General features: G+C 49.6%; 1 protein-coding gene across 1 annotated transcript in view; it reads right to left on the bottom strand.

The window, feature by feature from the left end:
• Nucleotides 1–17,440, bottom strand: part of tnrc6c1 (trinucleotide repeat containing adaptor 6C1) — a 232,364-nt gene that overhangs the window by 35,688 nt on the left and 179,236 nt on the right. Inside the window, exons 7-10 of the mRNA XM_084329916.1 lie at nt 15,513–15,716; nt 14,902–15,050; nt 14,037–14,114; nt 2,763–2,981 (exon numbers count right to left, since the gene is read on the bottom strand). Of these exons, the coding sequence (XP_084186042.1) occupies nt 2,763–2,981; nt 14,037–14,114; nt 14,902–15,050; nt 15,513–15,716 (650 nt within the window). The remainder of the gene's footprint in view (nt 1–2,762; nt 2,982–14,036; nt 14,115–14,901; nt 15,051–15,512; nt 15,717–17,440) is intronic.

The following is a 17,440-nucleotide window of genomic DNA, read 5'->3' as shown; positions in this document are numbered from 1 at the left end:
CTGCAACTCCCTCCTCACTGGTATCACCTCCCGCTCCCTCCATAAACTGCAAATGGTCCAAAATTCAGCCGCCCGCCTCCTCACTAACACCCGGTCCCGCGAACACATCACTCCTGTCCTCCACTCCCTCCACTGGCTCCCGATCAAACACCGCATTAACTTTAAAACACTACTCCTCACCTTCAAAGCCCTCCACAGCCTGGCCCCCCGCTACCTGACTGATCTCCTTCTCCCCTACCGCCCCACCCGTTCCCTCCGGTCCTCCTCCACTGCCTCCCTCACTGTCCCGACATCCAAGCTTAAAAACTTCGGAGATCGGGCCTTCTCTCGCACTGCACCCCGACTCTGGAACTCCCTCCCCCAATCCATCAGAGACTCCCCTACACTCTCCACCTTCAAAGCTCGCCTCAAAACCCACCTGTTCTCCCTTGCCTTCAACCCCCCCCACCCCTCCAACCTGATTGATGTCTGTCTCCAGTCTTTTTTTTGTGCTATCAGGCTGTCTCCCCTGTTCCCCCCATGGTCTCATGTTCCTTTTGTTTTTGTTTCTTTGTTGTAGGGCTGGGCGATATAACGATAACGATAAATATCGCGATATATTTTAATAATCGATATCGAATATCGAAATTAAAAAAAAATCAAAAAATCGTTTTTTTTTTTTTTTTTTACCTGCAACAGGGCAGTTTTAAAACCAGAGACAGTGGACAGACTTGTCTTTCTTGCCTGCAACTTAAAGTAATGGCTTTGCTTGTCCAAATGACAATACTGACCAAATTCAGATTTCTTTTTCTCTTGTCCATTTATTTTGTTTGCTTTCTCATTTAAAATACATTTTGAAACCGTCTGTACACAGTAGGCTATGTGTGCTAGCAGAACTAGACTCCAGTCACGAGTCACAGTGCACATGTGCGGTGGTTTGTCCACCAAAAAAGCGCCAAAAGATCGAAAATAAACTAGCAGAGCCAGAACTGTTCAACTCCTCTGGAGCCACAGCCAGCAGAGAAGCCGGTTTACTTTAGCTTTTAAACCAGCTGCAGCCTGAGAACTGGAGTGTGAGGGGATGTAACACTAAAGATGGCGGCAATGACAAAGAATTGCTGCAAAATAAACATACATCTGTTGTTAAAAAAAAAAAAAAAAAAAAAAAAAAATTAATTTTTTTTATACTTATAACAATTCGATAATTATCGATATCGAGAAATAAAATAAAATTATCATATCGTTATCGCGATATGATTTTTTTCCATATCGCCCAGCCCTACTTTGTTGTTTTTGTTTTTGTTTCTTTGCTTTCGTTTCTTTGTTTGTACTCCTGCTCCCGACTACTGTCAGTAGTAGGGGCGACAGTGCAGTCGTCTGGCAATCCGGAGGTTCCCGGTTCGATTCCCGCTCCTCCCGGGCAGCGTGTCGATGTGTCCTTGAGCAAGACACTTAACCCCTAATTGCTCCCGATGAGCAGGTTGGCACCTTGCATGGTTGCCTCCGCCGTCGGTGTGTGAATGTGTGAGTGAATGGGTAATATGAGAGTAACAAATTGTAAAGCGCTTTGGATAAAAGCGCTATATAAAAAAGCAGCCATTTACCATTTACCATTCATGTTCCTTTTGTTTTTGTTTCTTTGTTGTTTTTGTTTTTGTTTCTTTGCTTTCGTTTCTTTGTTTGTACTCCTGCTCCCGACTACTGTCAGCGACTTCGGGTTATTGAGAAGCGCTATATAAATTAAATTAATTATTATTATTATTATTATTAAATGAGAATATCAATAAATTTTTTTTTATCTTTGACTGTGAATAACACCATGCTCAAATTGACCAGACCTGAAAAATCTAAGCAAATTAATAGATGGAAGATGATTAAACAGAAGGTTTTGTAGATACAGTACTGAATTCTGCCATCCGGACACATGCAATTTGAAATATGATTATAGAATATAGAATATCAGGCATAAAATGGTTATGCGATTAAAATGCGATTAATTAGATTAACACTTTAATCGCCGGAAACGCCGAAACTCGTCATTGCCCGCCATGCTCATTCTGCCGAAGACGCCGTAACACGTCTTTGATATCAATATTTCAAAAATCTGTGATCGAAATCATATTTCTCCTCCGGGGACCTGAGATATACTGCTGAGCTCCACTCAACTCTCTAACGGTTCAAGAGCGCCATCTGGTGTAAATGTAAAATGCAGATCGGCGTCACATTAAATGCAGGTCGATGTCAACCAAAACGCTGAGCAGCCTTTTATGTGACACCAAGTGAGCGGCGCGGACGTCCGCGCATTAGAAAATTGGAGCTTCGCACTTGGAGTCCGCTTTGAGTCCGCTCCGTGTCGACTATGCGAGCACCTTAAGGTTACACTGTTCATTAAAAGTAATGGACCGGATCGGTGCTCAGTATGGGCTGATACCCAAAGCAGTATCAGGTCCATATTTGGGTCCATATTTTGAACATCAGGGACCATGCTGGAAATAAGTGCTTTTTTGCATGCCATCCCTTGGATTTGTTGTCTTTAAGTTTGGACCCATAAATAAATTAAATCAATCAATCAATCAACAAGCACTACTATGAATAGAGTCAAACTGCTGAAAATGTGGCCTTTATCTAAATAACTGGAGTTGGACTGAATCCTTACACCTTACATAGTGGCGAAGCAAAATCTAAACTATTCAAACCCCTAACTCTGCTTAATCACCGCTGTCCCGCAATCAAGTCCTACTTTATTCTTTAAGCGACGCTTGCCACGTGCACATGTTCCTCACCTTATCCATGAAGGGTGAGCGGGGGTCCGTGGAGGGGTCTTTGGAGAGGAGGGGGGGCCGGGGGCAGCCCATGGACTTGTTGATGAGGCCGTTGTTGTAGTCGTGGCCGGCCAGGCCCATCCCCCGCTTGTCCAGCTCAGTCTTCTTCTCCAGCAGAGCGCTCATGGCCTGGTCCAGGTTCATGTTGTTGCTCTTCAGAGCTTCTTCCACTGGATCCCTCTGGAGACACAGGGTGCAGGCCGTCAGTGACGCCACGCAGCAGCAAACAAGCTATCGCTCATCACAGATCATCACTGTTGTCAAGTATTAGAGCCGCAACACCCTTTCTGCAGCACCCACTTTACCCACTTTAGAACACCTAAACACACTTTATATTTATTGGTAAAGAATTTTCACTACAACCCATACCTCATTACACCTTACTGTAAATTGTACCTAAATTGTACCTCATCCCATTTCTGCTTTGCACTGTATAGTATATTGTATTGTAACTGTAGCTGAGGGGTACAATTCCCTGACTGTATTGTTAGATATGATATTTAATACCACTACCTCATGTACTTTAACTTCTGGCCACCCAGTACAAGATATAAGTATGATGAACACTTTCCCACCTGATAACGAACCAACACAAATGGACCAAATCGAATATTTAATACAGCAAAGGGTGTATACAACATTCACTTAATTACATTTATGATTTGAAATGTTAAGTATGCACTTTTATGGCAAATGAGTATTCGTAGGTAAATCAACATTGAATGTCCAATCTCTGGTTGCGCAGGGAGTAAGTATACAACCTGGAATATTTAGGAAACGATAGCGATAGTACTTAAATAATTATAGCTGGATACACTAAGGGGGGGGGAGGGGTCCCGCTGGTTGTAAGACAGTAGGAGGGGGGGGGGTTAGAGAAGTCGCTGGCGGTATCCCATCTGGCCGACGGTGTCTTGGGAGAATCCAAAGTCTTAGACCCAGTGCCCACAGAACCTCGGGCCGTAGACGAACACAGCTGGACCCTCTGTGGAACGGTATCTGCCGGTCCACAACGGAGAGACGTGGTGCGACCTCACGTGTAGAGCGCCGCCTCACCTGTAGTCCTCTCCGGGGGGTAATTCCAACACTCGACAGTGTTGGCCTTTATCCATGGAATAATCAAAGCACATAAAGCATAATCCAAGAGCCGTGGAAGGCTCGCCGTCGTCGGGTAGAGTAATCCAATATACAGGTCCAGTCGCTCTTGACCCGGAGCTCCTCGGATGCAATCACCACTAGGGGTCTGACCAGCCTGGATAAGCGTCCAGATAACGTCAGGAACGATGGGGGTACTGATAACTGTAGAACTCGAACCGAACGATGCACCATACATAAATAGACTATTATTAGCTTAATAGAATACGTCCAACTCGACGGTATGGTGCCAAACTATGACCATTCAACTATTAATCTACACGATATCTCAATGCCTATTCTGGGCCAAGTAGGCCCTACTACACCGCACATGCTTCGTGGGGAGGCTTTTGCGTCTGTCACTCTGTTGGAGGGTAAAGAACTGGACTAAAAGGAAGTTCTACTTTACGAGCGTCATATATATATGCGCTATGAACAAATAGTACCACGCGTATTTCGCCCGGCATATTACTGCGCGGAACCGGGGGTTGCCTCGACATGTTAGGCGGCACGATTGAACTTGAACCTAGGGGTATGGCAACCTGGCGCCAGGTTCTCGTCCAATGGTAGAATGAAACTATTATGGGCTGTTTAGTAGAAACGGGGATATTCAATGCATATTGTACAAGGAATATACAGGGGATATCAAACGATATACAAATACAATTAAATATATATATATAAATAAATATACATATTCGGTTTAATCTGATCCTTCACAACAGCCGCCCCCTAATTAGTCCCACCTAATTAGCTAAGCAGAGACAGATTAACCGCACTGTCTTCCACTCAAGGTCCGCTGTAAGGTCAGTCAACTCACAAAGTCATAGGGTCATGGTCATCATCGATAGTATCTGGGAGTCGGGGCAGTTCTATGAGCCTCGCCACGGGCCGTGTGTAGGTGCGCCCTTGGACGAGTACTTCAGCTGCTCGGACCTTGCCATCGGCACCGGTGATCACTTTGCTTACGCGGCCAGCCGGCCACATAGCTCTGGGGAGTGACTGGTCAACTATCATGACGACTGTTCCTTCTGTCAAATTGTCTCTCTCTTTTACCCACTTCTGGCGGGTCTGTAGAGACGGTAGGTAGTGAAGTAGGAAGCTGCTCCAAAACTTGTCAGCTAGTACTTGGCTGTACCTCCACATTCTTCGGCCGTTCGCTTCTTCGGGCCTGTACATTGTCTGGGGTAGCGCGGGGTCCAGCCGCCCCATTAGGAGTGTGTTGGGGGTGACTGGGTCGACATCTGCTACATCACTGGAGACGTAACCGAGGGGCTTGGAGTTCAATACTCCCTCGATCTCCGTGAGGACTGTCATTAGGACTTCCTCTGCCACAGTCTGGGCTCCGAGTACGGCATACAGGGCTGTCTTTATAGAACGTACTTCTCGTTCCCAGGTTCCACCGAAGTGGGGTGCGTTCGGGGGATTAAACTGGAAGTCAACTTGGGCTGGAGCGAGGTGGGTCTTAAGTTCTGGGCCCATAGCTTGGAAGCTCTCTCTCAGCTCTCTTTCTCCGCCTTTGAAGTTGGTCCCGTGATCAGACAACAATGTAGACGGTTGTCCTTTCCGTGATATGAATCTCCGGAAGGCCATAAGGAATGAGTCTGTGCTCATGGTCGGAAGGAGCTCGATATGTATCGCTCTGGTGGTCATGCATTTGAATACAATACCCCACCGCTTCTCGGTGCCTCTTCCTCTTTTTATATACAACGGGCCAAAACAGTCCATGCCTGTGGAGTGGAATGGCTTGTCGCCGATTCGGAGGCGACAGGGGGGTAGGTCAGCCATCCGTGGTATGCTGGGCTCCGCGCGCCACTTACGGCAGTCTAGACAGGTTCGCTGGAAGCGCCGTACTGCTTCTCTCCCTTGTAATATCCAATAACGACGTCTGATCTCCGCGAAGACTCTCTCTGCTCCGGCGTGGTGCACATCCTCGTCGTATTTCTTTATGATCAGCTCTGTGACCTTGTGTCGGCTGTTCAAGACGATCGGGTGCTTAATGTCATCTGGTAGATCGGGGGCTCTCCGCAGGCGACCACCCACTCTGATGAGATTATGTGCGTCACTCTCTGGTGCCAGGTGAATCAGTCTGCTGTCTGATGGGACGGGGTTTCCTCCCTGTAGACAGTCTAGCTCATCGGGGAACGAGTCTCTCTGGGCTCGTTGTAGTAGAAGAAGTTCTGCTTCTTCGTAGTCAGCTGCTGACATGTCAGTGGTGGACTGAATCTCTGGGTGGTGCCGCAGGAATGTCCTTTGTTGCGCACTCTCTAGGGTAATGCAGTCATCTATGTTCGGGTCTGTGGAGGCGATAGTGCTCAGTCCACAGAACATAGGCTTCTTGTTCTCAGCCTCCTCTCTGCTTGCTTCCCTCGGGGTGGGCGTAGGCCAATCTCCTTCCGGGAGCTGGAGGAATGCTGGTCCGTCACTGTAGATGTTGCGACGGGTTAGGTCATCCAGGGACATTCCCCGGGTGATGACGTCAGCTGGGTTGTGTTTGGTATCCACATATCTCCAGCTTGCTCCTTCTGTTAGTTCCTGAATCTCGGTGACTCTGACTCCCACGAAGACTTTGTATCTGCATGAATCAGACTTAATCCATGTGAGTACTGTCGTGGAATCTGACCACAAGATTGTTCTATGCACCGGAATGGTGAGTTCACGTTGGATTAACGTGGCTAGATGCGCTCCTGCGAGGGCTGCGCAGAGCTCTAGACGTGGGATAGATTGTTGCTTACGTGGGGCTATCCTTGAGCGGGCCAGTATGAAAGCAGTGTGTATCTCTCCTCCCATCTCTTGGGCACGCAAATAAGCAACCGATCCGTAGGCTACTTCGGAGGCATCGCTGAAGACGTGTAGCTCAATCTCGCATGTCTCTGGCCTCACTGTGGATGGGAAGTAGCTGCGGCGTATGTTGACACCTGGGAGTGAGCGGAGTTCCGTCTCCCACTCTCTCCATGTTGAGGCAAGGTGTGCGGGTATTGGGTCGTCCCAGCCCTGGTCCTTGTCCCATAGTGCTCGTACAATCATCTTTGCCCTGGTGGTGTAAGGTAGAATACATCCCAACGGGTCATATTGTCTGGCGAGTGTTCTGTACACACTCCGTCTGGTGGTCGGTATCGCCGCCGACCTTCCTTGCTCTGGAGCCAAGGGTTTGTGTCTATAGTGGAGCGAGTCTGTTTTGAAGCGCCAGACTAATCCTAGTGTCATTTCTTGGGCTTCTCCTGGGATTGTCGCCATCCAGGTCTCGCTGCTGGCAGCCTTGTCTGCGGAGGAGAGGCTGCGCAATACGTGCGGGTCACTGCTGGCCCACTGCCTGAGATCAAAGCCTCCTTTGATTAGGGAGGCGCGTAACTTGATTAGGAGAGCCTCGGCTTCTTCTTGAGTCGAGACGCTTTGTAGACAGTTGTCTACGTAGAAACTGTTCTTCACACTGTGTTGGACCTCTTCATCTGCTGCTGGGTCCTCTGTGACGTGTTTCTGTAGTGCAAATGTAGCACAGCACGGGCTGCATGTGGTTCCGAAGGGGAGTACTTCCCACTGGTAGATAGATGGGTTCTCATCTCCGATCTTCTCTCTCCATAGGAACCGTAGCAGAGGCTTGTCCTCCTCTACTAGTCTCACTTGCAAGAACATCCCTTTGATATCCCCGCTTATAGCCACCTTGTCCTGGCGGAAGCGCAGTAGCACGCCTAGTAGGGAGGGGCCGAGTGTGGGGCCGGGCAAGAGCTCTTTATTCAGATTTTGGGATCCGATCTGGTAGCTGCAGTTAAACACAATGCGATCCTTGCCATTGTGATGGACCTTGTGGTGCGGCACGTACCATGATTCGGTCGTCTGATCGGCCTCTTTAATGTCAATCTTTGTTACGTGTCCCGCTGTGATTAGCTTCTCAATCTCAGCTCGGTACACACTCTGTTGAGCGGGGTCTTTGGCTAGGCGCCGCTCTGTGTTCAGTAGATAGCGCTCCGTGGCGTCTTTCTTTGCGTGAAAGGGGGGCATTCCCTCTCTCCTCAGGAGTGGAGTTGCGTATCTCATCACTCCGCCGACTGTGACTCTCTTTGTCCCCTGCTCGAGTAGGTGGATGGCGTAAATGTCTTCTTTAGAGCGAATGTCTTTCTTTTCGTTCTTAAAGGGCATTGTCTCTAGGGTCCATAGCCTCTCGACATGCTGCAGGAGAGTGGTGTCTTCTTCTGTCGTTCGGGAGTGGAAGCAGCTAGTGGCTGCAGTTCGGTTGAGAGATTTAGCGAGGGGGCCTTGTAATGTCCATCCTAGGCGGGTCTCGACGGCTGCAGGACAGCCTCGGGGACCGGTATGGACCCGGTCAATCGGGACTATGAGTTCTGCATGGTCGGAGCCTATCAACAGGGTCGGGGTAGCGCCGTTTATGAGCGGGATAGGTAATTGGCGCAGGTGCACATATTTATCCATCAACTTGGTGACAGGGTAGGTGTACTGCGAGAGTCCTATTTCTTGGCTGGTGAAAGCATTTGTGATCTTGTACCGTCGCTCTGGCTGCCCGTTGGCTGCGATAGTGAAGGAGACATTCTCGCCCTTTATCGTCTTTAAATCTCTTCTTATTGTCCGAATCGTCATTTCGTTCTTGCTCCCCCGCAGTCCCAGTTGAGTCGCAGCGGAGGCGAGCAGAAGGGTCTTCTCTGACCCGTCATCAAGGACGGCGTAAGTGTCCATGACTTTATCCTGGTAGCTCAATGTCACACGGACTACCTTTAAGAGCACTTGAGCTCCGTTGCTGCTGGCGGGGTCAATGTACATGACACTTGCCTTGGTGCCGCTCCGTGGTGCAGGTGTAGGCCGTCTTCCGTTACTATCGTGTAGTATATCTAGATGGGCTCCATCGCACCGGCTGCACCGTTTCTTTAGGCGGCATTCGGTTGCCATGTGGGGCCACGCACATCGATAACAGCGCCGGTTGGACTTTATCCATTGGCTCACTTCTTCTGCATTCATCTTTGTGAATGTGTCACATTGTGACAGCCAGTGTTCTTTCTCACAGTAGGGACACGCTATCTTCCACTTCTCCTTCCTCGAGGGGGTGCTGTGACTCTTACTGCTCGGTACTGACTCTGATTGGTGCATGACAGTCACCGATCTTCTTCCATCACTTATTCTCCTGGGTCCCTCTCTGGAGCTTGGCGTGCTCCGCCCGAAGGTGTCCAGTCGTAAGCTGCTGACCTCTCTCGCCAGGAAGTCGGCCAGATCAAGGAGGGATGGCTCGGGGCCGTCGGGATCTCGGTAGTCCCTCTGCCGCCGAAAGCGCTCCTGTCTTGCGGGTGGCAGCTTCTCCAAAATCCTCTCAACGTTAGAGTTGGCGTACAGCTCATGCCTGCCCTTCTCCCGTTGAGCTCCCAGCATCCCCACCAGGGACTGCACTTTGATTGACAGGTCATCCAGTGAGCGATTGTCTGTGGCTGGGGGTAGGCGGTCAATATGCCTTATCTCCTGGATTACGTAATCCCATATACGTCCATATCTTTGATCCAGCGCTGCAAGGGCCGCTGTGTATGGGGTCGAGGAGGTAGCATAGGCTAGCGCTATATTGTGTGCTCGCGGTACTTTCAGGTGCTTCAATAATATTGCATACTTGTGGCGTTCATCAATGACATCCACCAGCATTGTCTCTAAGCACATCCGGAGCTCCGTGTACTGTGCTCGACTCTCATAGACGAAGTCTGGGATTGATGGCGTGGCGTTGTATGACGCCGTGGATGGCGAATACATCGGCGAGCGTTGGGGGAGAGACCTCCTGGGCGAGTCCCCTCTTGCGCCTCGCTGTGGGCCGGTACTGGCAGGGTACCATGGCCCGCTGGTCCAGGTACTGTTCCTCGGGGCTGGTCGTGCGTCGTGCTCACCCGTAAATAGAGTCGGGGGTCTGTAGCGCAGCACCGCGGGGGTATAGCCTGGACTGTATGGGACCTCCTGGTCCGGTGGAGTACTGTGCTGTCGTCGGGCTTGGTTCTCCTCTTCTCCCTCTTCTTCTTCGATCAAATCTTCCAGATCTTGTAATCGTTTATTTAGCTTCTCCGCAGTGTAGGCCGCTCCTTCCTTGTAGCTGGGTCTCGCTTGGACCGGTATGGGAAGGGGGTCTGCGGGGGGTCTAGACTCGGTCTGTTGGTCAAGTTCAGGGTCGCTTGCTCGTTGCGGTGACGCTGCTCTTGACTGCTGTCTCGACGAGTTCCTTGAGCCCCTGGCGGAGGGAGAGGGAGTTGTCCTTTTGATCAGCTGCTCTATCAGTTGCGCTTGTAGTCTGTCGCGCTCTGCGTCTCTTTGGGCACCGGCAGCGGTGCGCTGGGCGTCGGCGCAGTCTCTTGCCATATTCTCTTCCATCTGGAAGCGTCTCATCTCCAGACTTGTGCGCTGTTCTTCGCTCCGTTGCTGTGCTTGGAGGTGTTCGCGCTCGCTGGTCGCCTGGGCTTGGAGACGTTCGCGCTCGCTAAGCGTCTGTGCTTGGAGCCGATCGCGTTCGGTAGAGGCTGTCAGGCTGACGAGGAACGCCTGTTGTAGTATCCTCTCCGCTTCGCTGGGGGAAGGCGGTAGTGGAGGTGAGCCGCTCCTGCGTGAACCGCTCCTGGGGGTACTCGTTGGGGAGTCCTGGAGCTCTAGTTCCTCGGCGCTCTCCTCTTCTTCTTCCGTGCAGAGTTCTCTCTCTGTAGGGTTGTCTTCCTCCCGGGGCGTGTCGGGGACTACTTCTTTAGTAGTGGCGGGGGGTAAAGGCATGTCAATTCCCTCCTGGTCTCCACTGTGGGCTTGGTCAGTTACATTAGGACCTACTAGGGCCTCTGTGGTCGGGGAAACCTGGTCGTTAAGGTCAGACATAATTTTACTTTCTACTTTTACCACGTTTACCGTTTGTCGAAGGCTAGGTAGTTGACTGACAGTGTAAGCCTCTAAGTACTGAGGTGTCTGTCGTCTGCGCCGCGGGCGTTCTAGGTTAGGAGGATCGTTTCGTGGAGTGTTCATCATAGGCCATTTCGATATTAATAACACTATATTAATATTACACTAGTTACCATCCGGCTCGAAGGACCAATTGTAGCTGAGGGGTACAATTCCCTGACTGTATTGTTAGATATGATATTTAATACCACTACCTCATGTACTTTAACTTCTGGCCACCCAGTACAAGATATAAGTATGATGAACACTTTCCCACCTGATGAAACGAACCAACACAAATGGACCAAATCGAATATTTAATACAGCAAAGGGTGTATACAACATTCACTTAATTACATTTATGATTTGAAATGTTAAGTATGCACTTTTATGGCAAATGAGTATTCGTAGGTAAATCAACATTGAATGTCCAATCTCTGGTTGCGCAGGGAGTAAGTATACAACCTGGAATATTTAGGAAACGATAGCGATAGTACTTAAATAATTATAGCTGGATACACTAAGGGGGGGGAGGGGTCCCGCTGGTTGTAAGACAGTAGGAGGGGGGGGGTTAGAGAAGTCGCTGGCGGTATCCCATCTGGCCGACGGTGTCTTGGGAGAATCCAAAGTCTTAGACCCAGTGCCCACAGAACCTCGGGCCGTAGACGAACACAGCTGGACCCTCTGTGGAACGGTATCTGCCGGTCCACAACGGAGAGACGTGGTGCGACCTCACGTGTAGAGCGCCGCCTCACCTGTAGTCCTCTCCGGGGGGTAATTCCAACACTCGACAGTGTTGGCCTTTATCCATGGAATAATCAAAGCACATAAAGCATAATCCAAGAGCCGTGGAAGGCTCGCCGTCGTCGGGTAGAGTAATCCAATATACAGGTCCAGTCGCTCTTGACCCGGAGCTCCTCGGATGCAATCACCACTAGGGGTCTGACCAGCCTGGATAAGCGTCCAGATAACGTCAGGAACGATGGGGGTACTGATAACTGTAGAACTCGAACCGAACGATGCACCATACATAAATAGACTATTATTAGCTTAATAGAATACGTCCAACTCGACGGTATGGTGCCAAACTATGACCATTCAACTATTAATCTACACGATATCTCAATGCCTATTCTGGGCCAAGTAGGCCCTACTACACCGCACGTGCTTCGTGGGGAGGCTTTTGCGTCTGTCACTCTGTTGGAGGGTAAAGAACTGGACTAAAAGGAAGTTCTACTTTACGAGCGTCATATATATATGCGCTATGAACAAATAGTACCACACGTATTTCGCCCGGCATATTACTGCGCAGAACCGGGGGTTGCCTCGACATGTTAGGCGGCACGATTGAACTTGAACCTAGGGGTATGGCAACCTGGCGCCAGGTTCTCGTCCAATGGTAGAATGAAACTATTATGGGCTGTTTAGTAGAAACGGGGATATTCAATGCATATTGTACAAGGAATATACAGGGGATATCAAACGATATACAAATACAATTAAATATATATATATAAATAAATATACATATTCGGTTTAATCTGATCCTTCACAACAGTAACTCAGTTACCGGTACTTATACTCTGCATTGTACATTGTATATATGTATATACTGAACACTTTTGTCCACATACTTGACTTCTATTTTATACTTGCTATACTTATTTTATACTTATCTATTTTTGTCTAGCACAGTCTCTGGAGCGTAACAGAAAGAAGCATTTTGTATAAAAGTATTCTGTACTTCTGTATGACAACTAATAAAGAAACCTGAAACTTGAAGTGTTTTCAGGGCAGATACAGAAATGCTGCCCACCTCAAAAACGGTTACAGTTAACACGTTAATTCAATTTCATCTAACACATACATACAGTCCTCTCAATTTCCACAGCTCAACTGTGTTTCTTGTCCTCCCTGGCTGCTACCACCACAAATAACCTAAGAAAATGTGGGCAACACAACAGTTGTAGCCTCAGGCTGAATGTAACATTAGCCACAACTATTTTATTGTGCAACATGGAAGCAATACAATTATTGTGGTTAATCTTAAATAAGTCCATAGAGAAGCTACTTTTGGAACCAGTGTTCCATGACACCTTTAGTTCATAAGAGTGAATGTTCCATGATGACACCATTAGTTCATAAGAGTGAATGTTCCATGACACCTTTAGTTCATAAGAGTGAATGTTCCATGACACCTTTAGTTCATAAGAGTGAATGTTCCATGACACATTTAGTTCATAAGAGTGAATGTTCCATGACACCATTAGTTCATAAGAGTGAATGTTCCATGACACCTTTAGTTCATAAGAGTGAATGTTCCATGACACCTTTAGTTCATAAGAGTGAATGTTCCATGAAACCTTTAGTTCATAAGAGTGAATGTTCCATGACACCTTTAGTTCATAAGAGTGAATGTTCCATGACACCTTTAGTTCATAAGAGTGAATGTTCCATGACACCTTTAGTTCATAAGAGTGAATGTTCCATGAAACCTTTAGTTCATAAGAGTGAATGTTCCATGAAACCTTTAGTTCATAAGAGTGAATGTTCCATGACACCTTTAGTTCATAAGAGTGAATGTTCCATGACACCTTTAGTTCATAAGAGTGAATGTTCCATGACACCTTTAGTTCATAAGAGTGAATGTTCCATGACACCTTTAGTTCATAAGAGTGAATGTTCCATGAAACCTTTAGTTCATAAGAGTGAATGTTCCATGACACCTTTAGTTCATAAGAGTGAATGTTCCATGACACCTTTAGTTCATAAGAGTGAATGTTCCATGAAACCTTTAGTTCATAAGAGTGAATGTTCCATGACACCTTTAGTTCACAAGAGTGAATGTTCCATGACAGTTAGTTCATAAGAGTGAATGTTCCATGACACCTTTAGTTCATAAGAGTGAATGTTCCATGACAGTTAGTTCATAAGAGTGAATGTTCCATGATGACACCATTAGTTCATAAGAGTGAATGTTCCATGACAGTTAGTTCATAAGAGTGAATGTTCCATGAAACCTTTAGTTCATAAGAGTGAATGTTCCATGACAGTTAGTTCATAAGAGTGAAGGTTCCATGATACAATTAGTTCACAAGAGTGAAGGTTCCATGATACAATTAGTTCACAAGAGTGAAGGTTCCATGATACAATTAGTTCATAAGAGTGAAGGTTCCATGATACAATTAGTTCACAAGAGTGAATGCTTACAGGGAAGCCCATGTCGGTCAGCTGTTTGATGAGGCGGTTCATGATCCAGGCGTCCTCCTGCTTCCCTGGGACCTTCCCCTGGTAGAAAAGGGAGAACAAGTCAATGAATCACACTTGTTCTGCATAGTGCATATATATATTTTTTTATCTACTTTTTTCTCCTCCTTTTTTTCCCTGTGATTTTTCTCCCCATCCCAATTTACCTCTTGTGCCAATTCTCCCTCCCCTGTCCTGATCGTTGCTCACATATGCCCCCCACTGGCCGGTTGCAGGGAGGATAGAAGCCTTGCATCACATGTCCCCTCCGATACATGTGGAGGCAGCCTGTCACATCTTTTCACCTGCCAGCGCACTCTCATTTGGCGAGGAGTAACGTGTAGGAGGCTCACACTGCCCCCGCCATTTTCCTGACTTTGCTGTGCAGGCGCCCCAACTGACCTGTAGGAGTCGCTGTTCACAACGACCAGACTACCAGCCTTCGACTTCCCAGCCGCTAACTCTACCAATTGAGTTAGTACGACGGCCGGTCCAAGCCGGAGGCAACGCCGACAGCCGTATTCGAACCCGGTGTCTCTTGCATTGGTGATGAGCGCAATGTCCGCTGCGCCACCCAGCCGCCCCCATTGTGCATATATCTAATCAGGCATGTATCCAGTGTCCCTGCACACCTGATCAAAATACTGATTCATGACATAGACATCATGACATCATGACATCATATTGTATCAGAATAATGTACATTTGGCCCTCCTTTTGGACTCTTCTAGGAAAACCTCTTCTAGGCCCAGAGAACACATTTGTACAAAACCTCTTCTAGGCCCAGATAATGTAACCTTTTCTCAAATGACCGATAGGGTGCTCTCACCTTGGGCGGGCCCTTCTTGGGAGCGTTAGTCCACGAGTCCTGGGAGGCAGCATTGTTCCACATGTCTCCGTCGTCCGCGTCCCACTGGCCCCCGGACAGGCCCAGCTCCTCACTTCCGCCTCCCCAGCTGTCTTGCATAGGTTTGGAGGCTGGACCAAGGGTAAGAAAAGTGAAAAGACTACATGATATGAAGTTGAATATATATACATTACCAGGCGACTGATCTACCTTCTATTATAATTTGTTTTGGCCTTAGGTCATTATGTTCTCAACCTTTGTTTGTTTCTTTTAGCTAGAAAAAAAAAAGTTATACCGTATTTTAAACCTCTGGAGGTGGCTTTCATGGAGAATAATTACAGTGTGTTAACCCCACCACCAGGGGTCAGTGTGGATTTGTTTACAACACCCAACACTCTTTTCCCTCTACATGTCCTTGACCCTCTACCTCACGTCAGATGACTATTGATCCTTTTCCCGAGGTGGAATACAGATGAAGCATCTCTTATTTCTTTTCCCTAAAAGCTAAGCACAAACAGAAAAAAAAGAAGAAAAAAAAGCATCTCTCTCCGTGAAACTGTCAAAGCGGTTAAAAAAGTGTTTCGGCTGCCCACCAGGTTTGCAAGAGGCGGGTGCCATGGGCGGGTTGGTCCTGCCGTAGTTCTCAGGGCCGCTGTCCCCCCAGGTCCCGTGGCTCCCGGAGGACTTGCCCCAGGAGGACGTGCCGTTATCTGCGCTGCCCGGTGGGGGCGCTGCAGGCTCCCGCTCCCCCCAGGTGCCCTCTGGTTTGGCGTGCGTGTTAGGTAGCTCTCCCCAACCTGGGAGGAAGAGACATGACAGTGAAGGATACGCATCAGCCAAGCGGAGGCCCATCATTCTGTATTGAATAAACTGCAAGACACTGATCCCCGAAACTTCGCACGGAAAACTGGAAAAAGCAAATATTACTCGTATAATCTAGTCTCACTCTAGTAGGCACACAGGTAATAAACATTCTTCAATGTTACAGGATTCTTTGGGTGATATACATCTATGAGTATGTACTAATCCAGTTAAAGTCCAGTCCACTAAAGGAATTGATCCTCTTATTTTGGAGTGTACACATTGCCAGGCCTGCTGGGAGCGAGACTCAGAGGCTTGGCTTTGGCGAGGTGGGGGACAGAGGGGAAGGTGGGGGACAGAGGGAGAGGTGGGGGACAGAGGGGGAGGTGGGGGACAGAGGGGGAGGTGGGGGACAGAGGGAGAGGTGGCGGACAGAGGGGGAGGTGGGGGACAGAGGGGGAGGTGGGGGACGAGAGGTGGGGGACCGGAGGGGGAGGTGGGGGACAGAGGGAGAGGTGGGGGACAGAGGGGGAGGTGGGGGACAGAGGGAGAGGTGGGGGACAGAGGGGGAGGTGGGGGACAGAGGGAGAGGTGGGGGACAGAGGGGGAGGTGGGGGACGAGAGGTGGGGGACCGGAGGGGGAGGTGGGGGACAGAGGGAGAGGTGGGGGACAGAGGGGGAGGTGGGGGACAGAGGGAGAGGTGGGGGACAGAGGGGGAGGTGGGGGACAGAGGGGGAGGTGGGGGACAGAGGGGGAGGTGGGGGACGAGAGGTGGGGGACCGGAGGGGGAGGTGGGGGACTAGAGGGAGAGGTGGGGGGACAGAGGGAGAGGTGGGGGGACAGAGGAGGAGGTGGGGGGACAGGAGGGGGGAGGTGGGGGACAGAGGGAGAGGTGGGGGACAGAGGGAGAGGTGGGGGACAGAGGGGGAGGTGGGGGACGAGAGGTTGGGGACCGGAGGGGGAGGTGGGGGACAGAGGGAGAGGTGGGGGACCAGAGGGAGAGGAGAGTGGTCGGGGACAGAGGGGGAGGTGGGGGACAGAGGGAGAGGTGGGGGACAGAGGGAGAGGTGGGGGGGACAGAGGGGGACGGTGGGGGACAGAGGGAGAGGTGGGGGACAAGAGGGGGAGGTGGGGGACAGAGGGAGAGGTGGGGGGACAAGAGGGAAGAGGTGGGGGACAGAGGGGGAGGTGGGGGACAGAGGTGAGAGGTGGGGGGGACAGAGGGAGAGGTGGGGGACAGAGGGGGAGGTGGGGGGACAGAGGGGGACAGAGGGGGGAGCGGTGGGGGACAGAGGGAGAGGGTGGGGACGACAGAGGAGGGGAGGTGGGGGGGACAGAGGGAGAGGTGGGGTGACAGAGGGAGAGGTGGGGGACAGAGGGAGAGGTGGGGGACAGAGGGGGAGGTGGGGGACAGAGGGAGAGGATGCCCATTTAAGACTTGGCCCACCTCTGCACCACTTGGCATGAAAGGCGGGCTCCCATCTCTGGTGCCCGTTTGGATGCCAGGCCCAGTTTAGCTTTACCTCCCTACTTGGGGGAGGTTCAAAGTCCTGGAGGCTGCCCCCAGACCCACACTCTGTCCAGACGCACCCAAACTGAGCAAGCAGAGAAGAGCTAACATATCATTTTAATTCGAATCCAGTTCATTTCTCTTTAAACTTCCTCACCTCCTACCCTACAAGCTCAACACTCATCCCATTATTTAAATGAAGCACGCCC

This window comes from Notolepis coatsorum, assembly GCF_963971535.1.
Source record: "Notolepis coatsorum genome assembly, chromosome: 14".
NCBI classification, from domain to species: Eukaryota; Metazoa; Chordata; class Actinopteri; order Aulopiformes; family Paralepididae; genus Notolepis; species Notolepis coatsorum.
The sequence above is the reverse complement of the archived record's forward strand: the minus strand, read 5'-3'. Positions and strand labels throughout refer to the sequence as shown.